Source organism: Molossus molossus, unplaced genomic scaffold (assembly GCF_014108415.1).
Source record: "Molossus molossus isolate mMolMol1 unplaced genomic scaffold, mMolMol1.p scaffold_m16_p_17, whole genome shotgun sequence".
Taxonomy (NCBI): Eukaryota; Metazoa; Chordata; class Mammalia; order Chiroptera; family Molossidae; genus Molossus; species Molossus molossus.
The window spans coordinates 27,522,138-27,548,720 of record NW_023425352.1 but is presented as its reverse complement, the minus strand read 5'-3'; the positions used below and the strand labels follow the sequence as shown (position 1 = coordinate 27,548,720).

Sequence of the window (26,583 nt, the reverse complement as noted above, 5' to 3'; positions counted from 1 at the left end):
GCTCTGACCAGGTATCAAATCCACAACGTAGGTGTGTGCCCTGACCAGGAATTGAATGCTTAACTTTTTGGTATACAGGCTTGGTATACTCAAACCAACTGAGCCACCTGGCCAGGGTGGCATTTTTATATCTTACAATGTGATCACCTCACTAATTCTAGTAATAAATGAGTTTTTCTCCACCCTTCATTCCCATTTCCTTTTTTTTTTTTTATCCTCACCCGAGGACATTTTTTCCATTTTTTGTTCATATAGAGTGGGAGGAAGAGAGAGAGAAACATTGACATGAAAGGGACACATCGAGTGGCCGCCACCCGCACGACCAACCAGGGCCGGGGACAAACTGCAACCGAGGCATGCGCCCTTAGCGGGAACCAAACCCGGGTCTCTCCGGACCACAGGCCGACACTCTAACCGCTGAGCCAAACCGGCCAGGGCCCATTTTCATTTTTTTTTTTTTTATCCTCACCCGAGGACATTTTTCCATTTTTGTACAGATAGAGTGGGAGGGAGAGAGGAAGAGAGAGAGAGGTAAACATCGATGTGAAAGGGACACATCGAGTGGCTGCCACCCGCACGACCAACCAGGGCCGGGGACAAACTGCAACCAAGGTACGTGCCCTTAGCGGGAACCGAACCCGGGTCTCTCCAGACCGCAGGTGGACGCTCTAACCGCTGAGCCAAACCGGCCAGGGCCCATTTTCATTTTTTGATTCAGATCCCTAGCATCTCTCATTAGGACTTTTATAATGGCCTCTTAACCAATCTCCCTACCTCCCAGGAATGTGTTTTGTTTCTTTTTTCTTTACTGATTTTAGAGAGAGAGGAAAGGAGAGGGAGAGATAGAAACATCAGTCAGCCTTCTCCTACATGCCCCCTACTGGAGATCAGGCCCACAACCTGGGCATGTGCCCTGACTGGGAATCTAACTGGCGACCTTTCAGTGCCTGGGTCGATGCTCAACCACTGAGCCACACTGGTTGGGCAGGAATGTTTTAATTTGATTTTGAGTAGGTTCCCACATATTTTAATTGAAGGTATTCCCAGGTATTTTGAAAATGTTTTATATTGTTATGAAGTAATCTTTTTCTGTTAGCATATAGGGAAACTATTAACTTTGACATATATTATTTTTTTGTACCACTTAACAACTTTCTGATTATGTCTAAGCTTTTTTCATTGAGTGCCTTGAGTTTTCTATGTATAAAAGCCTATTTTCTACAGACAAGGATAATTTTGTTTTCTCCTTTCCAATAGTTACAACTCTCCTTTTATGTCTTACTGCATTAACCAGAATTTCTATTAAATACTAAAGGTGATCAACTACTGTATACTAAAGGTAAGGGCGTATTTCTTTAATTTTTAGTTAAACTAAAAAATTTAAATAACATTTTTATCTCAAGTATCATAATAGTTGTTTTCTTTCAGTAATATAATGTATCATTCTTAAGACTATTTCTTATTTATTTAGAAAGTGGAAATAAAAGAACCATAATCATGAAAAAGATCTCAAAGAGAAAAGAAGATATTTTTAAAAAAGTAAGATATTAATGGAGCTTATCAGGATTTTGATTATACTAAATAGCCCAATTATCAATCTAGTATAATCCTGAAAAATGTGATGTATTTGGTTCTATATATAAATCATATAGTATATATGTTTAAAAAATAAACAATAAGAGATATTAAGGCTGAATCATTTGCTCTGTCAGTTATGTAATAAGGAGCATTAGAGGTGAGTTATTTATGTATTTACTTATTTATTTATTCTCTTACTTAAATATTAATTTATCTTTTCTCAGCCAGTCAGCAATCTGTTTCCTGCTTTACTCAAATTAATTTTTTTATTAGTGAGTGAAACATATATAAGACTGATAACAACATATCTTTAAAGTAACTCCAGCTAAGATTCACATTTTATCCCTGCCTTCTAGATGTGGAGGGGAAGTTACAAATCAGGGAATGCTGGGTGAAATTATTGGGAATTAAAGGGAGACCTCTATCAATCACTTGCCAGGGTTGATGTCCCTGCATACCTTCAAGGGTTACTGTCCCTTGGTCAAGAGTAGAATTAGGTATTTTTAATTGTGTAAAGGAAGATACTGAAGGTTTAATAAGAACAGAACATCTTAGTTCCTGTTGACCTTACTCAGTAGTTCTTAAGGATGGTATAGGAACCACTGTCGGATTCTAAAGTTATTTCAGAAAGTCTGTAGACAAGGCTCTTATTGTGATAATTCTTTATTAGGATTGTGTCAATACCCTGCTTTGGTTTTTGACACAAATCCATATATTTACTGTGATGGTATAGCTGATGTGTGTCTGCTTGCTTTTCCCACTCCAATTGCACATTAGTTTGGTTAGCATGTACAGTTGTTGTTTAAGGACTCCTTCACTATTCTGTGTGGGTGTGTGTGTTTTTTAATCCTCACCCGAGGATATTTTTCTCTTTATCTTCAGATAGAATGGGAAGGAGAGAGAAGGAGAGAAAGGAAAAGAGAGAAACATTGATGTGAGAGAGACACATTGACTGGTTGCCTTCTGCACGACCCCCACCAGGGCCGGGGACCAACCACAACCAAGGTACGTGCCCTTGACCGGAATCGAACCTGCGACTCAATGGTCTGCGGGCGAAGCCCTACCGCTGAGCCAAACCGGCCAGCGCTGCTACTCTGTTTTTAAAACTTAACATGAAAAACAAACTCATTCATATTGTTCTAAGAAAGGATTTAACATTGCCAGTATGGTTTAATTTTAGAATATTGAGGTTTAAAAAACTGTAAAAGCAATAAATGCCCATTTTAGCATATTGATAATAGTAGGATATTCAATTAAAAATACTAGAAAGTAGCTAAAAATACAGTATTCAGGAGAGGTGTCAAGGTTGGAGACAGATTTAGGAATAGATGTACTCTCTAAAGCCTTGGAATGAGCCCACATTTTTTTTTTTTTACCCTCACCCAAGGATATTTTTCCATTGATTTTTAGATAGAATGGAAGAGAGGGAGAGAGAGAGAAAAAAACAGCAATGTGAGAGAGACACGTTGATTGGCTGCCTCCTGCACGAGCATGACCTGGGCTGGGGATTGAACCTGCAAACCCAGGTACGTGCCCTTAACTGGAATCAAACCTGAGGCCCTTCAGTCTGCAGGCCAATGCTCTAACTGCTGAGCCAAACCAGCCAGGGTGGAATGAGTCCACATCTAAGTTGTAAGGAGAAGGGTGACCATTGAAGGATATAGGGAGTAAGTGGCCAGAGAGGTAAAAGGGTAGAGGTCAAAGACATAGAAAGTTTTCAGAAAATAAAAGTGCCCAACATTGTCAGATGCTATAGTGCAGCAGTTCTCAACCTGTGGGTCGCGACCCCTTTGGGGGTCGAACGACCCTTTCACAGGGGTCACCTAAGACATAACAGTAGCAAAGTTACAGTTATGAAGTAGTAACAAAAATAATTTTATGGTTGGGGGTCACCACAGCATGAGGAACTGTATTAAAGGGTTGCATCATTAGGAAGGTTGAGAACCACTGCTATAGTGTAATCAAGTAAAAGCTAACACTAATATAGTATTCAGTGTCAAAGTATTTTCACATGTCTGATCTCATTTGAACCTCCTAAAAGATATATAAAGTGGGTAATATATGACCACTAAGAACTAAACATTGGATTTTATCATTAAAAGATCTTTTGAGCCCTGACTGGGTGGCTCAGTTGGTTGGAGTGTTGTCCCATATACACCAAAAAGTTTTGGGTTTGATTCCCATCAGGGCACATACTTAGGTTGCAGGTTCCACCTCTCATGGGGGTATGTGTGAGAGGCAACTGATTGATGTTTCCTTCTCTCTCTCTCACCCCTTCCTTTCTAAAATCAATAAATATATCCTCGGGTGAGAATAAAAAATATTTTAAAAAGGTCTTTTTTGATATTACAGAGAGTAATTTCTTAATTAAAATTTACTATATGCCCTGGCTGGTGTTGCTCAGTAGTTAGAGCATCAGCCCATGGACCAAAGGGTTTTGGGTTTGATTTCCAGTCAAGGGCACATACCTGGGTTGCAGATTAGATTCTGGCCCTGGTCGGGGCGTGTGCGGGAGGCAACCAATTGATGTGTTTCTCACATTAATGTTTCTCTCTTTCTTTCCCCCTCCCTCCCTCCTATTCTCTCAACAATCAATGGAAAAAATATCCTCATGTGAGGATTAAAGAAAAAAAAGTCCACCATATATAAAGAGCTCATACCAACTGATAAAAAGATGAAATTTAAGAAAATAGGCAAAGGCTATGAATTGGCATTTTAAAGGATATGACTTTCAAAGGGTTGATGAACTTTTGAAAAGATGTTCAATGCCAAAACAAAAAGATGCAAAGTAACCTTCACCTGCCTCCTTTTTTTTTTTTGCAGATGTCAGAAGAGACAGATAACATTGCAGTTGAAGAAAATGTAGACAAGCATCTCCAAAAAGGTCCTCAATAAGTATACCACAATTCTGATGCTGTTGGTTTTTACTTTTAAAAGATGTACATGACTAATTCTACCACAGGGTTTCAGTTTATTAAGAGATGAATTCAAACAGAAACAAAACTTCCTAGATAATATAAGATGAGCGTAAGGAAATAATTAGTAAAGTGTATATATATAATAAAATTTTGTTTATTAAGATTTTTTTCTCTTTGCAAACATGGAGAGCGTTTGAGACTATGTTAGACCATTAAGATACATAGATACAGAACCTGCTTCAGAAAGCTCCAGATCTTGAGAAAAAGACATAAATAATGGTTGAACCCTGGTTCATTCACTTTATTGAGCAAATACTGTATGCCACCTGCCATTCTAAGTTCTGGGAATAGAATATAAACAAACCAACTAGCAATTTTTAAATTACTGTATACCAAGAAATACCTCAGTTAAGAATGAAGATTCTCAAGACCTATAGCGTTTTAGCTTTTATTTATCCTTTGTTTTCACCATCCTCTATGCAACCTTTAAGTAGTCAGAAGTAGGGAGAAGAAAAAGAAGAATGCAAGGCAAAATGACCAAAAGGTCCTCCACTTAAAAAAAAAAAATTTTTTTGTTGTTGACTTTTTAGAGAGAGAGGAAGGGGGAGGGAGAGAGAAACATCGATGTGGGAGCGGCTGCCTACTGCAAACCCCGCCCCAGGTTGGAGCCAGCAACCCTTCAGTGGATGGGATGACACTCTACCAACTGAGCCACACTGTCCAGGGCTCCACTTTCTACTATACCTAAGACCTCTCAGCTCCTGTCTTTCTCAGTCCTTCTGGTGGATCATCTGGTGGGCGAGCAGAAAATAGCACATGGTTTGGAGTGCACACAACAGCTAGAGTTTTCTTTATACCCTACAAGACTGTTTCATTCTAAGATGTGGCAGAAATAGGGGTTAGCAAATTTTACAAACTGACTAATTGGTACCTGGAGAATTATCTCTTCCTTTTAGATTCCTTTCTTTCCAGTTTTATCAAGTTGAAGTAACCTGGGTTTGATATTTGTATATCCTGTAAAAAATACAAATTCTATTTGTATATTCTATGTAGAATATGACTATTCTCATGGATTTTTTTTCCCAAAAGGAAAGAGATAAAGGTTTGCTTTTCTGAGGTTTCTTTTTGTGTTGTTTTGTTTTTGCCTGACTACAAAGAAGGACTATAGCCAATAGCTGAGGATACAAAGGGTGGGGGAACAAAATCCAGTCCTGACCATGCGTAAATGTATTTATTCCAGATGGAAAAGGGGGAAGGGACATCTATTCGAGGTTCTAAGCTCTCATGGGGCAATGTCCCAGTCTTCATAATTGTCATTACCCTTAAAACATGTGTAATTTAGCTATTTAATAAGTACTTTTGCTGCTATTGCTGTTTAATTATTTTAAGAAGTTTCATGCACTATATATTATGTTGGCTTCTTGATAGGTTTAGATGCAGAAGAAGAAAATCAAAACATAATAGAAACATTGAGAAGCAAAGTAAGAGAAAAGCTAAAAAATGCTAAGGTAATGACCCTCCCCCCTATTTTTAAATTTAGTGTTTAAATGCCACATGTATCAAATTAACTTTTCTTTGTTATAAGAGAGCCAAAATTCAGTCTTAATATAGCTCCTTAAACCCCAAAACTTCAAGTTCTGTTCTATGCTTTTTTTGTTTTCAAACCTAAATCTAAGAAAAGTAAGTGGTTAGGTCATGGTAACTGTATATGACGTCTCAGGGGAAAACAAGTATACACTTTTTAAAAGGAAAACATTGAGAAGTCTTGGCTTTTATCTATTTTGAACAAAAGAAGTATGAGTACAATTATGTCTAAATCTGTGAAAATTCAGTTTCCTATACTATTTATGTTGTTTCAGATAAATGAAAGTGAGAAACCTTCAACTCATCTGCTCATTGATAATAAGATAAATCAGTGGCCTAAGGTGAGTACCTTTTTTTTTAACCTTTAAAAACAGCTTTATTGAGATATACTTCATATAGCAAAAATTCACCCATTTTAAGCATATGATTCAAGGATTTTTAGTAAATTTACGGACTTTAGCAGTGAATTTTAGACAGCTAGATACAAATAGGTTATAAAATAAGCTTTTGTATTTTATGTATTTTTAAATTTTTTTACTCCTAATGACTGAGTTTTACTTATAGAATTAATTTCTCTCTCAAACCTCCCTAAAAACAGTTCATTTTAATATGTGTGTAAGACAGAAGGGTTGAGTGCTTTACATTGAAAAGATTCAGACTTTCCTGTGTTGAAAAGGGACAGCTTATTTACCAGCAAGTTTATAACTATGAATATGTCACTTTTAATTACCTCTCACTCCACAAAAGATTGCAGAGGAGTGGAGTGGTACTTGTTTTTTTAAATATATTTTTTATTTATTTTTTTGTTACAGATATTTTACCTTTTTTACCCCATTGGCACCCCTCTCCCCACCCCACCCCCGCCACCATATTGTTTTCCATAGTGGCTGCACCAGTCTGCATTCCCACCAGCAGTGTATTAGAGTCCCCTTTTCTCCACACCCTCGCCAACACTTGTTGTTTGATGATTTGTTGATGGCGGCCATTCTGACAGGTGTGAGGTGATAACCTCATTGTTGTTTTAATTTGCATCTCTCTGATGATTAGTGATGTTGAGCATTTCTTCATATGTCTTTTGGCCATTTGGATGTCCTGTTTGGAGAGGAGTCTATTCAGCTCCTCTGCCCATTTTTTAATTGGGTTCTTTGTCTTCCTTTTGTGGAGTTGTATGAGCACTCTATATATATTGGAAATTAACCCCTTATCTGATACATCATTGGCAATTATGCTCTCCCATACAGTGGGTTGCCTTTCCATTTTGATGATTGTTTCTTTTGCTGTGCAGAAGCTTTTTAGTTTGATGTAGTCCCATGTGTTCATTTTTTTCCTTTGTTTCTGTTGCCTTAGGTGATGTATCAGTGAAAATTCTGCTCCGTATGATGTCCGAAATTTTGTTGCCTACATTTTCTTCTAGAATTTTTATGGATTCACGGGTCACATTTAAGTCTTTTATCCATTTTGAGTTTATTTTTGTGTATGGTGTAAGTTGATGGTCTAGTTTCACTTTTTTGCATGTAGCTGTCCAATTTTCCCAACACCATTTATTAAAGAGGCTGTCTTTACTCCACTGTATGCTCTTGCCACCTTTGTCAAATATTAATTGAGTGTATTGCCTTGGGTTCATTTCTGGGTTTTCAGTTCTGTTCCACTGGTCTATATGCCTGTTCTTGTGCCAGTACCAGGCTGTTTTGGTTACAGTCGCTTTGTAGTATAACCTGATATCTGGTATTGTGATCCCACCTACTTTGTTCTTCTTTTTCAAGATTGCTGTGGCTATTCGGGGTCTTTTTTGGTTCCATATGAACTTTTGAAGTATTTGTTCTAGTTCTATGAAATATGTCGTTGGTATTTTGATGGGGATTGCATTGAATCTATAGATTACTTTGGGTAGTATGGATCTTTTAATGATGTTAATTCTTCCAATCCATGAACAGGGTATGTGCTTCCACTTTTTTATATCTTCCTCTATTTCTTTTTTCAATGACCTGTAGTTTTCTGCAAATAGGTCCTTTACTTCTTTGGTTAAGTTTATTCCTAGGTATCTTAATTTTTTTGGTGCAATGGTAAATGGGATTGTTTTTTCAGTTTCTCTTTCTGTGAGTTCATCATTGGTATACAAGAATGCCGTCGATTTCTTGACGTTAATTTTGTATCCTGCTACTTTGCCAAATTTATTTATTAAGTCTAGTAGATTTTTGATGGAGTCTTTAGGGTTTTCTATGTATAATATCATGTCATCTGCAAATAATGACAGTTTCACTTCCTCCTTTCCAATTTGGATCCCTTTTATTTTTTCTTCCTGTCTGATTGCTGTGGCTAAGACTTCCAGTACACTGTTAAATAAGAGTGGTGAAAGTGGACATCCCTGTCTTGTTCCTGTTCTTAATGGAAATGTTTTTAGTTTCTGTCCATTGAGTATTATGTTGGCTGTAGGTCTTTCATATATGGCCTTTATTATGTCTACATATGATCCCTCTATTCCTACATTGCTGAGTGTTTTTATCAGAAATGGATGCTGGATTTAGTCCAATGCTTTTTCAGCATCTATTGATATGATCATGTGGTTTTTATTCTTCATTTTGTTTATGTGGTGTATCACGTTTATTGATTTGCGAATATTGTACCAGCCTTGCATCCCTGGAATGAATCCCACTTGGTCATGGTGAATAATTTTTTTGATGCATTTCTGGATCCGATTTGCTAATATTTTGTTCAGGATTTTGGTGTCTATGTTCATCAGGGATATTGGCCTGTAGTTTTTTTTCTTCGTAGTGTCTTTTTCTGGTTTTGGAATTAGAATTATGCTGGCCTCATAAAACATGTTTGGAAGCCTTCCTTCTTCTTGAATTTTTTGAAATAGTTTGAGGAGAATGGGTGTTAGTTCTTTTTTGAATGTTCGGTAAAACTCCCCCGTGAAGCCATCTAGGCCTGGGCTTTTGTTTGCTGGGAGAGTCTTGATTACCTCTTCAATTTCCTTAGTTGTTATTGGTCTGTTCAAGTTTTCTATCTCTTCCGGGAATAGTTTTGGGAGACTGTGTGTTTCTAGAAATTTGTCCATTTCGCTTAGATTGTTGAATTTGTTGCCATATAGTTGTTCATAGTAGTTGTTAACAATCTTTTGTATTTCCGTGGTGTTGGTTGTTACTTCTCCTCTTTCATTTCTGATTTTGTGTATTTGGGTTCTCTCTCTTTGTTTCTTGGTGAGTCTAGCTAAGGGTCCATCAGTCTTGTTTATCTTTTCGAAAAACCAGCTCTTTGTTTCATTGATCCTTTGAATTGTTTTTTTGGTCTCTATGTCATTTATTTCTGCTCTGATCTTTACTATTTCCTTCCTTCTACTTGCTCTGGGGTTTTCTTTTTGTTTGCTTTCTAATTCTTTAAGTTGTGAGGTTAGACAGACAATTAGAAATTTTTCTTGTTTTTTGAGGTAGGCCTGTAGTGCTATGAACTTCCCTCTCAGAACTGCTTTTGCTGCATCCTATAGATTTTGTGTTGTTGTGTGTTCATTTTCATTGGTTTCCAGGAAGTTTTTAATTTCTTCCTTGATCTCCTCAGTGACCCATTCATTGTTTAATAACATGCTATTTAGCTTCTATGTGTTGAAATGTCTTTGCATGTTCTTGTTGCAATAGATTTCTAGTTTCATGCCATTGTGATCTGAGAAGATGCTTGATATGATTTCAGTCTTCATGAACTTGTAGAGATTTAGTTTGTGTCCTAACATGTGGTCTATCTTTGAGAATATCCCATGTGCACTTGAGAAGAATGTGTATTCTGTAGTTTTGGAGTGTAATTCTCTGTAGATATCTATTAAATCTATTTGGTCTAGTGCTTCATTTAGAGTCTCTGTTTCCTTGCTAATTTTTTGCCTAGAGGATCTATCCAGTGCTGTCAATGGGGTGTTGAAGTCCCCTGCTATGATTGTATTGCTGTCGATTTCTCCTTGGAAGTCCTCCAGAAGATTTTTAATATATTTTGTTGCTCCTATAATGGGTGCATATATGTTTATCAAGGTTATATCTTCCTGTTGCATAGATCCTTTCAATATTATGTAGTGGCCGTCTTTGTCTCTAGTTATGGCCTTCATTTTGAAATCTATTTTATCAGATATAAGAATTGCTACCCCAGCTTTTTTTTTGCTTTCCATTTGCTTGGAAAATTTTTTTCCATCCCTTCACTTTCAATCTATGTGAGTCTTTTGTTGTGAGGTGGGTGTCTTGTAAACAACATATAGATGAGTCATACTTTCTTATCCAATCAGCTACTCTGTGTCTTTTTATGGGAGCATTCAAGCCATTTACATTTAAGGTGATTATTGATATGTACTCATTTATTGCCATTTTTGTTTAGTGTGGTTCTAGTTTTCTTCCCTTTTCCACTGCTAATTACAGCAGTCCTTTTAACATTTCTTGCAGTGCTGGTTTGGTGCTAATGTATTCCCTTAGCCTTGCTGGGTAGAGTAGTGTTGGATTCAGATTCTTGTTTTTTATGACTTTGATTACTTCATGCCATTCCCTTCTGGCCTGTAGTCTTTCTGTTGAGAAGTCAGCTGAGAGCCTTATGGGGTTTCCTTTGTAGGTAACCTGTTGCTTCTCTCTTGCTGCTTTTAGGATTCTCTCTTTGTCTTTAATTTGTGGCATTTTAATTACTATGTGTCTTGGTGTGGGCCTGTTTGGGTTCTTCTTACTTGGGGCTCTCTGTGCTTCTGGAACTTGAATGCCTTCTTCCTTCACCAAATTAGGGAAGTTTTCTGTCACTATTTTTTTGAATATATTCTCTATCCCTTGCTCATTTTCTTCTTCTTCGGGGACTCCTATGATGCGAATATTATTACGTTTCCAGTTGTCCTATAGTTCTCTTAAGCTGTCTTCCTGTTTTTTAATAGTTTTTTCCTTTTGGTTTTCTGATTGGTTGATTTTTTCTACCCTGTCTTCTAATTCACTGATCCGGTCCTCAGCTTCCTCTACTCTGCTTTTTAAACCTTCCAATGTGTTTTTTATTTCTGATATGTCATTTTTTATCTCTTCTTGATGGTTGTTAATTTCCAATTGGCTTATTTTCAGTGTATCTATGTCCTTACTCATGCTATTCAGCTTCCTCAAGATCATGGCTCTGAATTCTAGCTCTGTTAACATGCCTAATTGCTCCACATTGATCTCATCTTCGGTGGAGGTCTCTTGCTCTTTCATTTGGCTTCTGTTTCTGTGTTTCACCATTTTGGCTATCACAGTGGGCTTTGGAGCCTGTCAAAGTGTTGGTGTTCTGCTGTTTGTGGCTCCCTCTCCTGGGTTTAGATGAGCGAGGGAGGACCCACATTAAACACCACTGTCAAGTCTTACTTTCCTGGTTAAAGTTGCTAGCCCAGGAAAGGTACTGTTATCCTCTAGTTTTTTGCCTGGAGGCTAGCAGTCTAGGTTACTTGATGAGTTTGGGGTTGTCAATTGATTGAAAAGCTCCCTCAGGTGCTCAGCACAAGGGGATTTCCTGAGGGTGGGGCAGATGCTGGTCGTTAGTGAGCCTCAATTAGCACTTCAATGGCCCACAGGGTGGGGTTGGATCTCCGAGGGAGGGGCTGCTGCCTTCCCCCAGAGCCCTGGGAAGGAGCAATATGGCCACCGTCCTGTGTGGCTGCACTCAGCAAAAGCTCTGGGTGCCCTCCAAATCCCGAGTGTCCCGACACAGTTCCAGTCCAGTCTGCCCTCCCTCTGCCAGAGCCCAAGGTGAGTGGCTGTGGCTGTTTTAACCTCTGTCCCGGCTCTGCGCTGTGGGGCCGCCTGGGAGTGTAACCCGAGGGCGCTGCTCACAGCTGAGGCCGCTGCCGAGCTGCCGACCGTGGGCTTCCAGCCCCCGTCTCGCGCCTTCACAAGCCTACCGGGATGGAGTCAGTGTCCCTCGTTATATGGTCCTCGCAAGCTGCTTTTCTGTTGGTTTTTCCCATCAATTTGTCTGTTTTATAGTTGTAATTCCAGTTTGGTTCTGGGAGACGGTCTGTGTAGCTTCCGTTCACTCCGCCGCCATTTTTCTGGTCCCTGGCTCCGACTCCAGCCTCGGCCTAGGTGCTTCCTCCGGCTGGAGGAAGGTAGGATCGTGTCTCCGGCCGTCTTCTCAAAGTGGAGTGGTACTTGTGTGTGAGCACACACCCTCGTGAGAACACTTGAACAGGGAGAGAAAAATAATTTGCCCTGAGCCCACATTTTGATCAAAGTGTAAAATGATGCTCTCAATACTCTGACTAGAGTGAAGAGATAGTTGGGGAAGATGGAGAACATTTGGACTCTGTTCTTTTTTTTTTTTATTGCAGTTATCAGAACCTTAAAAACAAAACAAAAATTCATAAACCAGACTTGAAGTTAAATATAATTTGATACTGTCTTTCCTGCTGCTCCTTGCTCATGGATAAGATAATAGTTACTATTTACCTTATTGCAGAAAAGGATATCTTTTCCTTATTAGCAGAAACAGTATTCATTTCAACACTGAGTACTGGTTTACCATTGTTTAACCCACAGACTGACGTCTCATTGGATGCAGGCCTTTCATTTTTCACTCTGAGTAGTCAAGAAGACGCAGCTTTGAGCCAGTCGTCAGAGCAGGTTGGATTTGTTCCCCTTCCTCTAGCATCCTCATTCTCAGGAAAAATAACTGTTATTGAAGGCAAAAAATAAAATACTTGGATGGGAGATATTTATTGTTGAGTCACCTTCTTCTCTTTAAATTGAGCTATTCATAATAATTCCTAAAATTTAGTGAGTGCTTTATTGGATGCCCAGTGATATACTAAAAACATTTTTTAAATTCTCACCCGAGGATATTTTTCCATTGCTTTTTAGAGAGAGTGCAAGGGAGAGAGGGAGGAAGAGAGGGAGAGAGAGAGACTGATGTAAGAGAGACACATTGATTGGTTGCCTCCCACACTACCTTGACCAGGGCTGGGGGTTGAACCTGCAACCCAGGTATGTGCCCTTGACCGGAATTGAACCTGAGACCCTTCGGTCCATGGGCTGACATTCTAACCACTGAGCCAAACTGGCTGGGGCAATCAATACACTAAATTTTTAATGTGGATTGCATCATTCAGTCCTCATAGAAACCCTGTGAGGCAGGCATTTGTTATCGTCTTTGTTTGATAGGTGAGGAAGTTAAGGTCAGAAGGTTAAGCATTGATAGAGCTGGGAAGTGTAGGCTGTCAGCTCCAAAGTCTGTTTTGTTTTTCTTCTGTGTTTCCTGTCCTTCTCACCAAGTGCCCCACATTGTTCTCAGTGATCTTAGTGTTCTCAGTAATAACTCTCCATAGAGTCCGTCTTCATCCCTCCTAGTCCAATCTCAGAGCCTTCCAATTTCTGTCACTTCTTCCCAGTTTTTCTCAAACTCCTGTTATTCACTGGTTGTTCTTTCCTCCAGTCTCGTCTTTTCCATTGCGCCTGATTTGTCAGTCTCTTTCATTGGTCGTCCTGCTGGTCATGTTCCTCTACATTTTTCTCTATTTCCTCTCTACCTTCAAATCTCTCCAGTTTCCTTGAGTCCCCTCCCTGAGTGCTTCCTATTCCCCAGAGTTCTTTCTATCTACTAACACCTCTTAGTCATTTCCAAATCCTTCAGGTCCTCCTTTGGAGTCCCTCTTGGACCCCCCATTTGCCTTCCTACTTCTTCCCAGTGCCTTCCTTTCCTTTTTCTTTGCATAATGCCCAGTCCTTTCATTCCTTCTTTGTTATTGTTGTTTTTTTCCATAAAAATGACTTTATTTTTTAAAAATTTAAACAAACTGTATGCATTATAAAAACCTAGGGCAGAAAACGATGAGGAAAAAAATAAAAATCATGTGAAATCTCACTGCCCTGAGATAAACCACTATCATCATTTTTTCATACTTTTCTTTATGCTTACGCCAGTACATGCACACGCAGACTTTTATATAAATAGAATCATAGTAGTGATGGGCAATTCCATTTTTTCAGTTGCTCAGCCAAACCTTGGTGTTATTCTTGGATTCTCTTCCACTAGCATGCCTCACATCCATATCATCACAAGTCCTATTGGTTCTACCTTCAAGTATTCCAGAATCTTATCTACTTTTCACCACCTCCACTGGTACAACCCTAGTCTAAGCCACCATAACTTCTTATCTGGAGCATTGCCATAGTCTCTCTCTCTGTTTTCACTATTGCTCACACAGACTAATTTTTATACCATACAGTAGTCAGAGTAATCCTGTTAAAACCTAAGGCAGGCCATTCTTTTGCTTACATCTTCTAATGGTTTTCTATCTCAAAACAAAAGCCAAAGTCCTTATAGGGTCCTCCAAGGCTTACATGACCTGGCCCCTTTGGCACCTCTCTGACTACTTCTTACTGCTTTCCCCTTCTCCCACCCAACTCCAACCATATTGGCTATTTACCTATTCTTTACAGCATGCTCTTGCCTCAGGGACTTTGTACTTTTTATCTGTGTAGAAAATTCCTTCCCTATCCTCAAGCTCTCTCCCTCACTACCTTTGGTCTGTGTTCAAATGACACATAATTAAATATACTGTGCCTGACAAGTCTATCAAAAACAGTACCACCCACCTACCCATCCCAGCATTCTCTATTCCCTTATTTGCTTTTACCCCATAACACTTATTACCACCTAGCACATATTTCTATGTCTGTCTGTTTATTTTCATCCTGGACCACAGAAGGCACTCAGCGACCATTTAGATGAACATTGAATAAGTGAGTGCCAAACATATACATGTTCTGCCCAGTTACCCAACCTTGTAGATGTCCATGATAAGAGTTAAGGAATGTGCTTTCCTGGGGAAAAAAGGAGAGAGTCCACCCAGCAGAGTGCACCAGGGCCAGGCACTGTGGTTATGGCTTCTCTTTCTTATCATAGGGCATGCATAAGAGAAATTGGTCAGTGGGAGAAATAGGGTGCTTGGACATGAGGAAGTTCCAGTTCCGATGCACGTTGTTTAGAGTTGTCTGGAAAAGTCATCTGCCCTGCACTTGGTGACTTTGGAGCCTATAGGACACTACTGTCCTCATCACAGGAAGGAGAAAGCTCCTGTTTTGTGGGAGGCTGAGTTTGACTGTGATTCCTTCCTACTGGGAGAAGGGGGAGTCCTGGTCTCAAAAATGTTGTCTGGACAACCCAGAGTGAGGCCCAAGGTTACTTCTAGACAGTTCTGCTAACAGTTAACAAGGCATGTTTCTGTAAGGTGGGGGGATTATCTCTTGTTTACCACAACATACTCAGGAGTATCCACTATAGACTTATGCATGCAGAGTTGGGTGGATGCCTTCTGACCTCATACACCCTGTCACGCAGCAAGCTAATAGCACAGGCACTGCTCTGCTGTGAGCTGCACAGTTAAGACCAAGAAAGTGATCTGGGATAGCAGCTAGCCTTAGACTACAGCAGGAATAGTTGGTCAGATGGGGCTTATATTGGTTGAGATCACAACTTGTCTCAGGCTAAAAATATAGGCAAATTGTGTAGGGTAGAGTTCATAAAAGAGACCTTTGCAGGCATTAAAAAAAGAAAAAGGTGGGATCTAAGATGAGAGCATGACATACTTGGCCATCAGGTCAGACCTTAGCTCTGAAGGCAAGTTGGAAGCCTTGGCCCACATCTGGGAAGCTGTAAAGGAAAATTGATAATGGGGGTCCCCACTGGAACAAAGAGAGTTCTTTTGTCTATGATTGGAATCTTCAAAGATCCCTATGTGAGGATCTCCCAAATATTTTATTTTTTATTTATTTTATTTTATTTATTTATTTATTTATCCTCACCCAAGGACATCCTTCTATTTTTTGTTCAGAGTGGGAGGGAGGGAGGGAGGGAGGGAGGGAGGGAGAGAGAGAGAGAGAGAGAGAGAGAGAGAGAGAGAGATCGACATGAAAGGGATACTTCGAGTGGCTGGCATCTGCACGACCAACCAGGGCCGGGGACAAACAGCAACCGAGGTATATGCCCTTAGCAGGAACCAAACCTGGGTCTCTCTGGACCGCGGGCTGATGCTCTAACCGCTGAGCCAAATCTTGCTTCTTTGTTTGAATTCCGAAAGATACCATAAAGATTTCTGGATATAAAATATCTTGATTTCATGACAGGTAGGAGGCAGAGTATGATGACGTGATGACTTGATATGAACCTAGGTGAGGCTTTACTATGTTACTTAATTTTGTCTGGCTTGATCAGGGCCACGTAAGGTCCTCTATTCAAACACATTGTGTAATTAATTATTTTTATTTAATTATATATCCTGAAATATATGTTTTTGAAGGGTTTTTATTTGCATGATTCATGCACTCTATCCTTTTTCAATATGTGTGGATTTCAAATTAGACAATAAAGTAATTCAAAATGAAGTGTTGATTTTTTTGTGTGTAAAGAGACTCGACATTTCTGATCATGATATAGAAATATGCATTTCTATATTTAGTAATATATCTTTCAATACCTATACAGTCGGCCCTCGTTTATCATGGTTAATCAGTTCCAGACTCTACAGAGATAAATGAATTTCCGCAAAGTAGGATTCTTTATTTATATACTATACTATATTTGAAAAAAACCATGATAGAGTGAACCCGCGAAAGTCAAAGCGCAAAGTGACGAGGGACGACTGTATTCAGATTGTAACTTTTATATATAGCATCTTTTCGAATTTCACTATAATCACTCTGCCATAGAATTCTATGTTGAATCTTTACTTTTCTTTCTTTTTTCCCCCTTAAATATTATTCAGAAAACATTAGGGATGCTCCACAATCACTTGAGGCACTACTGCTTTCTGAATAGTGAAAAAAATAGGGTTTAAGACCACATGGCCTGATGTCCCTGGACTTTTGCCCTACATTGTGAATTCTCAGTGATTGATATGTCATAGTCCAGTATCTCAGAATATTTTTCATAGGAGAGAAGGGGCTTGAATTATAATTCTATTTCAGTAATCTTTCTTTGAGCATTGCAAGGAAGTGCTATAGAAAAATCATATTGTAAAATATTAAGCCTTAAATGAGTTCCTCTGTGTTCAGTGAAATTTCATTATAACAGTTTCATCTTGACCTTGAACTGGGTGGCATGGGTCAGAAAGACAAGCATGTATACTTATTTTTCTTTTTGGTATTAAACAGAGATCAGTAAATGATAGTTACCCCAAACATTTCTCACTTGGTGATAATTCACAGGATTTTTCTGAAAGTCCAGATGAAGATTGCATGGAAGAAGTAATTTTTCCAGATTTACTTGAAGTAAGAGCTGCTGAATATGAAGATGATCAAGAACAAATAAAAAAACAACAGGCAAATATTTTTGTGCCAAGCAGTTCTCCAGGTAAAGTTCATTTACAATAAAATATTTGAGTCATTAAAGAATCATATTAAAGGATAATAGCTTCTTTGTATACTTGATAGATAAAAAGTACTGATCTAGCCCCAGCTGGCGTGGCTCAGTTGGTTGCATCAGCATCTCGTATACTGTAAGGTTGCAGGTTGGATTTCCGGTCAGGGCACATACCTAGGTTACGGGTTTGATCCCTGGTTGGGGCACGTGCAGAAGATGACCTATCAATGTTCTTTTGCATTGATATTTCTCTCTCTCTCTCTCCCTCCTCCCTTTCTCTCTTTCTAAAATCAATAAGCATATCCTTGGAAAAGGGTTAAAAATAAAAGTACTGATCTTAAATTATAGAATAGTATTTTCTATATTTGTTCTTCATGCCTTCTCTGAGTTTAAGAGAATTAGTTAAAAGCACTCTTTGTGTGTGTGTGTGTGTGTGTGTGTGTGTGTGTGCGCGTGTGTTTAGGCTTGCCTGCGAGACTTTAGTGGTAGGTACATGAGAGTTCCCTTTTTGCTTCTTTTTGGTCAATACCAGTTTAATATTTTGGACTTTAAAGTAATATATAGGTTTTGTCATTAAGTGCTCAACCAGCGTAAGCTGCCAAAAGATATGATGCCACGTATTTTAGAAGACGAAGGCTTCTATATGCAGAGAAAGCCAAAAACATACAAAAAGACCTGCAACAAAATGGAAAATCGCCTGCTTCAACTAGAAGAGGCAAGTGCACCAGCTGACAAGTTAAACCACTCATTGATAGTATGTGATATTTGTTTTTGATGAAATATTTAATTACTATGTTTCTTAAATATTTTTGATAGGGAATGTGTTGGTTTGAAGAAAGTGCTGAAATAATGTCATTACCTTCACCTATTAGACATTCATGGAAATTCAGACTAAACATAAGCAACAAATCTTTAAATCCATCACTAAAGACCATATACAGGAAGGTAACCAACAACAGTTTATTTGTAATTATGGTTAGAATTCTTGTAATATCAATTATAACTTATGTTTTGTGGTGTCAATTCACACTTTAAATATATTAATGTCTACTAATATGGCAAAACTATGATGAAATGTTAAATATCCATTAAAATTATGTTTTTGAGGAATATTCAATGATATGGGTAAATGCTCTAAATAAAATGTGAAGTTAAAAAAAGCAGATTGAAAAATTGTATATAATCCTAATTTTATAAAAATATATAATGAATGAATTTATCAGTGAATGGACAAGCACATGCATGTGTACATGGACTAAAAGACTGGAAAGTATATCAAAGTTCATAATTATCTCTAGATAGTAGGACATAGGATTATTTTTACTTTGCTCAAGATATAGTACACATATTTCAACATAATTATTAGAGACCATTGTTGGGGAGAGAGGTCCTTGAAACAGTGGAAGCTTGTTGAATGAGTTGAATGAGTGAATACATTAATGAATAAATGAATGAACAAAAAGGATGGTAACTAAATGCAAAACATAAAATTTTTGGAGAAATATTAACTACCATCCAGATTAACCTTTATAAAGATGCTGATGTTGGAAATCACTGTGCTGAACAAGTAACTTTTTCCTCCAGTGCATCATCCAAGCACAGTTTCAGTATTCAGTGGACTCCTAGAGTTGGGAGTAAATGTGGATGTTGCTTCACCAAGCATCTAAACTGAGTATTAAAATTCATTCTGTAGCATCCTTAACAGGTAATATGCTGGAAGTGTGTCAGACAAATGTTTCTGCGTGCCTTCCCCTTCTATCTTGTCCACATTTTTTTTTTTTTATCCTCATCCGAGGACATTTTTCCATTTTTTGTTCAGGTAGAGTGGGAGGGAGAGAGAGGAACAGAGAGAGAGAGAAACATCGACGTGAAGGGACACATCAAGTGGCTGCCACCCGCACAACCGACCAGGGCCGGGGACAAACTGCAACCGAGGTACGTGCCCTTAGCGGGAACCGAACCCGGGTCTCTCAGGACCGCAGGCCGAAGCTCTAACCGCTGAACCAAACCGGCCAGGGCTATCTTGTCCACATTTTTAAGTCTGCCCGCCAGCCTTGGAGGCAGTGCTCCTTTGGGGTTTCTCCCCAGGTCTTATTTGCTGACTATTTTTGCTAGTTTGACGATGCCCTTTTTATTCCCTCTTCTAGCACCTGTCTTATACATATACTGAGATTTTGCACGTCATCAGTTTGGATGATTTTGTGCTTTTATCTGGCCTTTGAATCATTGTTGCCTAGACATTTGTGCTTTGTTCTAACACACTTACCTGGTTCTAGAAGTTTACTTAATCCCTTTTGTCAATTGCTGCTTATAACCAGTGTCAGGAATCTTATTCTTGTATTCGCAAGTTCTAATTTTTTATTGTTTTCTGTGCTGAATTAAAATCTGCTTCCTGAATCAGTAATGCTCATTTGACCTTGTGTGGTCATAAGGAACTCATAAAGCATTTATGCAACAGTGCTTCAAATATCTGAAGCCTATGGTCACTCCCAAGCTTTAGCTTTTGTTCTCCAGTCTAAACTCACATCCTTTGACTGTTGCTAGCTATCCGCCATCTAAGTTACCATTCTCTAGCTTCTGAACACCAGTCAGAACGTACTGAATAGGATAGGACCAAGGGCAGGGGCTTGTATCACTCAAAAAGAACCCAAAGGAAATAAGGAACAGTTATTCGACTAGTGCTGAGCCTACTTAATAAGACAGACATCTCTAGCTTGCAACTTTAATTTCCAAAAGTTCATTATACTTTGGTTGTTTTAATACCAAAACTATTGCCCAAAATGGTGATGCTAAGTGGTTAGAGCACTAGCCTGTTCATCGAAGGGTCTTGTGTTCCATTCCCAGTCAAGGGCATGTACCTGGGTTTCAGGTTTGATCCTCAGTCTGGATACATGGGGGAGGCAACTGATTGATGTGTCTCACATCAATATTTCACTTTCTCTCTTTCTCTCTGTCTCTCTCTCTCCTCCACCCCCTTTCCTCTCTTCCACTGTCTCTAAAAATCAATGGAAAAATATCCTCAGGTGAGGATTAACAACAACAACAACAACAACAACAAAAACCTGAATCTGTTTATTTTCCTGATGGTTTTGCCTAGTTAATGACCATTTTACTACCAATTAATTAAATATTTTTTTGTTTGATTTTTATGTTACTTTATTTTTACTTTTTTCATTAATTTTTAAATTTTATTTTTGTTACAGATGTTTCTCCTTTTTTCCCCATTGACACCCTCCTCCCCATCCCCCCACCTCGTCCCCGGCTTTGTTGTCCATGTCCATTGGTTATGCGTCCATGCATATAAGTTCTGTGGTTTATCTCTTCCCTCCCTCCAACACCCCCTCTTCTGTGGGTTATCAGTCTGTACCCTACTTCCACGTCTCTGGTTCTACCCTATTCCTCAGACTGTTATGTTCATTATATTCCACAAATAAGTAAGATCATGTGGTATTTGTCTTTTTCTGCTTGGCTTGTTTCACTGAGGATAACACTTTCCAGGTCCCTCCACGTCGTCTCAAAGCATAAGAGATCTTTCTTTCTTACAGCTGCATAGTACTCCATTGTGTATATGTACCACTGCTTTTTGATCCATTCGTCTACTGATGGACACTTGGGCTGTTTCCAGATCTTAGCTATTGTAAATAGTGCTTTACAAACATGGGGGTACATATATTCTTTCTGATTGGTGTTTCAGGCATCTTAGGGTATATTCCTAGAAGTGGGATCACTGGGTCAAATGGCAGTTCAATTTTTAATTTTTTGAAGTAACACCATAGGGTTTTCCATAGTGGCTGCACCAGTCTGCATTCCCACCAGCAGTATACTAGAGTCCCCTTTTCTCCACACTCTCGCCAACACTTGTTTGATGATTTGTTGATGGCGGCCATTCTGACAGGTGGAAGGTTTTAATTTGCATCTCTCTGATGATTAGTGATGTTGACCATTTCTTCATATGTCTTTTGGCCATTTGGATGTCCTGTTTGGAGAGGTGTCTATTTAGGTCCTCTGCCCATTTTTAAATTGGGTTCTTTGTCTTCCTTTCGTTGAGTTGTATGAGCACTCTATATATATTGGAAATTAACCCCTTATCTGATACATCATTGGCAATGATGTTCTCCCATACAGTGGGTTGCCTTTCCATTTTGATGGTTGTTTCTTTTGCTGTGCAGAAGCTTTTTAGTTTGATGTAGTCCTATGTGTTCATTTTTTCCTTTGTTTCTGTTGCCTTAGGTGATGTATCAGTGAAAATTCCGCTGCGTATGATGTCGGAAATTTTGTTACCTACATTTTCTTCTAGGATTTTTATGGATTTACGGGTCACATTTAAGTCTTTTATTCATTTTGAGTTTATTCTTATATATGGTAAGTTGATGGTCTAGTTTCATTTTTTTGCATGTAGCTGTCCAATTTTCCCAACACCATTTATTAAAGAAGCTGTCTTTACTCCATTGTATGCTCTTGCCTCCTTTGCCAAATATTAATAGAGCATAATGTCTTGGGTCCATTTCTAGGTTCTCTGTTCTTCCACTGGTCTATATGCCTGTTCTTGTGCCAATACCAGGCTGTTTTGATTACAGTAGCTTTGTAGTATAACCTGATATCTGGTATTGTGATCCCACCTACTTTGTTCTTCTTTTTCAAGATTGCTGTGGCTATACGGGGTCTTTATTGGTTCCATATGAACTTTTGAAGTATTTGTTCTAGTTCTGTGAAATATGTCATTAGTATTTTGATGAGGATTGCATTGAATCTATAGATTGCTTTGGGTAATATGGACATTTTAATCATGTTAATTCTTCCAGTCTATGAACAAGGTATGTGCTTCCACTATTTTATATCTTCCTCTATTTCTTTTTTCAGTGACCTGTAGTTTTCTGCATATAGGTCCTTTACTTCTTTGGTTAAGTTTATTCCTAAGTATCTTAATTTTTTTGCCACAATGGTAAATAGGAGTGTTTTTTCAGTTTCTCTTTCTGTGAGTTTATCATTGGTGTATAAGAATGCCGTTGATTTCTTGATGTTAATTTTGTATTCTGCTACATTGCCAAATTGATTTATTAAGTCTAATAGACTTTTATTTATTTATTTATTTTTTCCTCACCCGAGGATATTTTTCCATTTTTTGTACAGATAGAGTGGAAGGGAGAGAGAGGAAGGGGGAGAGAGAGAGATAAACATCGACGTGAAGGGACACATTGAGTGGCTGCCACCCGCACGACCAACCAGGGCCGGGGACAAACTGCAACCGAAGTACGCGCCCTTAGCGGGAACCAAACCCGGGTCTCTCCGGACCGCAGGCCGACGCTCTAACCGTTGAGCCAAACTGGCCAGGGCAAGTCTAATAGACTTTTGATGGAATCTTTAGGGTGTTCTGTGTATAATATCATGTCATCTGTGAATAATGATAGTTTCACTTCCTCCTTTCCAATTTGGATCCCTTTTATTTTTTCTTCATGCCTGATTGATGTGGCTAAGACTTCCAGTACTATAGTAAATAAGAGTGGCAAAAGTGGGCATCCCTGTCTTGTTCTTAAGGGAAATGCTTTTAGTTTCTGCCCATTGAGTATGATGATGGCTGGAGGTCTTTCATTTATAGTCTTTATTATGTCAAGATATAATCCCTCTATTTCCACATTGCTGAGTATTTTTATCAGAAATGGATGCTGGATTTTGTCTAATGCTGTTTCAGCATCTATTGATATGATCATGTGGTATTTATTCTTCATTTTATTTATGTGGTGTATCACACTTATTGATTTGTGAATATTGTACCAGCCTTGCATCCCTGGGATGAATCCCACTTGATCATGGTGAATAATTTTTTTGATGCATTTCTGGATCCGATTTGCTAATATTTTGTTCAGGATTTTGGTGTCTATGTTCATCAGGGATATTGGCCTGTAGTTTTCTTTCTTTGTTGTGTCTTCTTCTGGTTTTGGAATTAGAATTATGCTGGCCTCATAAAACGTGTTTGGAAGTCTTCCTTCTTCTTGAATTTTTTGAAATAGTTTGAGGAGAATGGGTGTTAGTTCTTTTTTGAATGTTCAGTAAAACTCCCCCGTGAAGCCATCCGGGCCTGGGCTTTTGTTTGCTGGGAGAGTCTTGATTACCTCTTCAATTTCCTTAGTTGTTATTGGTCTATTCAAGTTTTCTATCTCTTCCCGGTTCAGTTTTGGGAGACTATGTGTTTCTAGAAATTTGTCCATTTTGCTTAGATTGTCGAATTTGTTGCCATATCATTGTTACTAGTAGCTGTTAACGATCTTTTGTATTTCCGTGGTGTTGGTTGTTACTTCTCCTCTTCCATTTCTGATTTTGTGTATTTGGGTTCTCTCTCTTTGTTTCTTGGTGAGTCTAGCTAAGGGTCCATCAATCTTGTTTATCTTTTCAAAAAACCAGCTCTTTGTTTCATTGATTCTTTCAATTTTTTTTGGCCTCTATGTCATTTATTTCTGCTCTGATCTTTACTATTTCCTTTCTTCTATTTGCTCTGGGGTTTTCTTTTTGTTTGCTTTCTAGTTCTTTACGTTGTGAGGTTAGATAGTCTATTAGAAATTTTTCTTGCTTCTTGAGGTAGGCCTGTAGTGCTATGAACTTCCCTCTCAGAACTGCTTTTGCTGCATCCTATAGATTTTGTGTTGTTGTGTGTTCATAATCATTGGTTTCCAGGATGATTTTAATTTCTTCCTTGATCTCCTCAGTAACTCATTCATTGTTTAATAACATGCTATTTAGCCACCATGTGTTCAAATGTCTTTGCATGTTCTTGTTGCAATTGATGTCTAGTTTCATACCATTGTGATCTGAGAAGATGCTTGATATCAGTCTTCATGAACTTGTAGAGATTTAGTTTGTGTCCTAACATGTGGTCTATCTTTGAGAATGTCCCATGTGCACTTGAGAAGAATGTGAATTCTGTAGTTTGGGGGTGTAATTCTCTGTAGATATCTATTAAATCCATTTGGTCTAATTCTTCATTTAGAGTCTCTGTTTCCTTCCTAATTTTTTATCTAGAGGATCTATCCAGTGATGTCAGTGGGGTGTTGAAGTCCCCTGCTATGATTGTATTGTTGTCGATTTCTCCTTTGAAGTCCTCCAGAAGATTTAAAATATATTTTGGTGCTCCTATATTGGGTGCATATATGTTTATTAAGGTTATATCTTCCTGTTGGATAGATCCTTTCAATATTATGTAGTGGCCTTCTTTGTCTATAGTTATGGCCTTCATTTTGAAATCTATTTGATCAGTTATGAGTATTCTACCCCAGCTTTTTTTTCCTTTCTCTTTGCTTGGAAGGTTTTTTTCCATCCCTTCACTCTCAACCTATGTGAGTCTTTGTTGTGAGGTGGGAGTCTTGTAAACAACATATAGATGAGTCATGCTTTCTTATCCAGTCAGATACTTTGTGTCCTTTTATCAGAGCATTCAGTCCATTTACATTAAAGGTGATTATTGATATGTACTCATCTATTGCCATTTTTGGTTAGTGTGGTTCTATTTTTCTTCCTGTTTTTTCTACTAATTACAGTAGTCCTTTTAACATTTTTTGCAGTGCTGGTTTGGTGTTAATGTATTTCCTTAGACTTTTTTTAGTCTGGGAAATTCTTTATTTGACCTTCTATTTTGAATGATAGCCTTGCTGGGTACAGTAGTCTTGGATTCAGATCCTTGTTTTTCATGACCTTGATTACTTCATGCCATTCCCTTCTGGCCTGTAGTGTTTGTGTTGAGAAGTCAGCTGAGAGCCTTATGGGGGTTCCTTTGTAGGTAACCTGTTGCTTATCTCTTGTTGCCTTTAGGATTCTCTCTTTGTCTTTAATTTTTGGCATTTTAATGACTATGTGTCTTGGTGTGGGCCTGTTTGGGTTCTTCTTACTTGGGGCTCTCTGTGCTTCTTGAACTTGAATGCCTTCTTCCTTCACCAAATTAGGTCAGTTTTCTGTCACTATTTCATCAAATATATTATCTAACCCTTGTTCATTTTCTTCTTCTTCTTCATGGACTCCTATGATGTGTATGTTATTAAGTTTCCAGTTGTCCCACAGTTCTCTTAAGCAGTCTTCCTGTTTTTTAATTGTTTTTTTCCTTCTGGTTTTCTGATTGGTTGATTTTTTCTACCCTGTCTTCTAATTCACTGATCCGGTCCTCAGCTTCTTCTGCTTTGCTGTTTAGACCTTCCAATGTGTTCTTTATTTCTGGTATATCATTCTTAATTTCTTCTTGGTGGTTTTTAATCTCCAGTTGGTTGATTTTCAACGTATCTGTGTCTTTACTCATGGTGTTGATGTCCTTACTCATGCTGTTGAGCTTCTTCAACATCATGGCTGTGAATTCTAGCTCTGTTAACTTGCTTAACTGTTTCTCATTTATCTCATCTTTGGTAGAGGTGTCTTGTTCTTTCATTTGGCTTTTTTTTTTTTCACCATTTGGCTATCACCGTGTGTTTTGGGGCCTGCCAAATTTTCCCTGTGGGTGTTGGAATTCTAGTATTTGTGGCTCTCTCTCCTGGGTTTGAATGAGCATGGGAGGACCCACTTAAACACCAATGTCAAGTCTTACATTCCTTGGCAGAGTTGCAAGCCCATGAATGGTTCAGTTATCCTCTAGCTTTGTGACTGGAGGCTATTAGTTGTGGTTGCTTGAAGAGCCTTGGGTTCTGAGTTTAATGAAAAACTGCCTCAGTTGCTCAGAATAAGGGGATTTCCTGAGGGTGGGGCAGATGCTGGTTGTTAATGAACCTCAATTTGCATGTCAATGGCCAGCAGGTAGGGTTGAATCTCCGAGGGAGGGGCCACTGCCTCTCCCCAGAGCCCTGGAAAGGAGTAAGATGGCCACCATCCTGCGTGGCTGCAACTCAACAAAAGCTTTGAGCGTCCTCCAAATCCCAAGTGTCCTCACACTGTTCCAGTCCAGTCCACCCTCCCTCTGCCGGAGCCCAGTGTGAGTGGCTGTGGCTATTTCATTGTCTGTCCTGGCTCTGTGCTGTGGAGGCGCTTGGGAGTGTAACCCCCAGGGCACTGCTCACAGCTAAGGCCATTGCTGTCTGTGGGCTCCCAGCCCCCCTCTTGCACCTCTGCAATCCTACCAGGATGGAGTCAGTGTCGCTGGTTATATAGTCCTTGCAAGCTGCTTTTCTGTTGCTTTTTCCTGACGATTTGTCTTTATTTCAGTTGT

General features: G+C 38.8%; 1 protein-coding gene across 1 annotated transcript in view; it reads left to right on the top strand.

Moving 5' to 3' along the window:
• Positions 1 to 1,486: 1,486 nt before the first annotated feature.
• CC2D2B (coiled-coil and C2 domain containing 2B) overlaps positions 1,487 to 26,583 on the top strand; it is a 108,480-nt gene continuing 83,383 nt past the window's right edge. The window contains exons 1-8 of the mRNA XM_036265495.1: positions 1,487 to 1,539; positions 4,402 to 4,462; positions 5,925 to 6,004; positions 6,356 to 6,421; positions 12,590 to 12,673; positions 17,201 to 17,399; positions 17,987 to 18,123; positions 18,225 to 18,353. Of these exons, the coding sequence (XP_036121388.1) occupies positions 1,498 to 1,539; positions 4,402 to 4,462; positions 5,925 to 6,004; positions 6,356 to 6,421; positions 12,590 to 12,673; positions 17,201 to 17,399; positions 17,987 to 18,123; positions 18,225 to 18,353 (798 nt within the window). The 5' untranslated portion in view covers positions 1,487 to 1,497. The remainder of the gene's footprint in view (positions 1,540 to 4,401; positions 4,463 to 5,924; positions 6,005 to 6,355; positions 6,422 to 12,589; positions 12,674 to 17,200; positions 17,400 to 17,986; positions 18,124 to 18,224; positions 18,354 to 26,583) is intronic.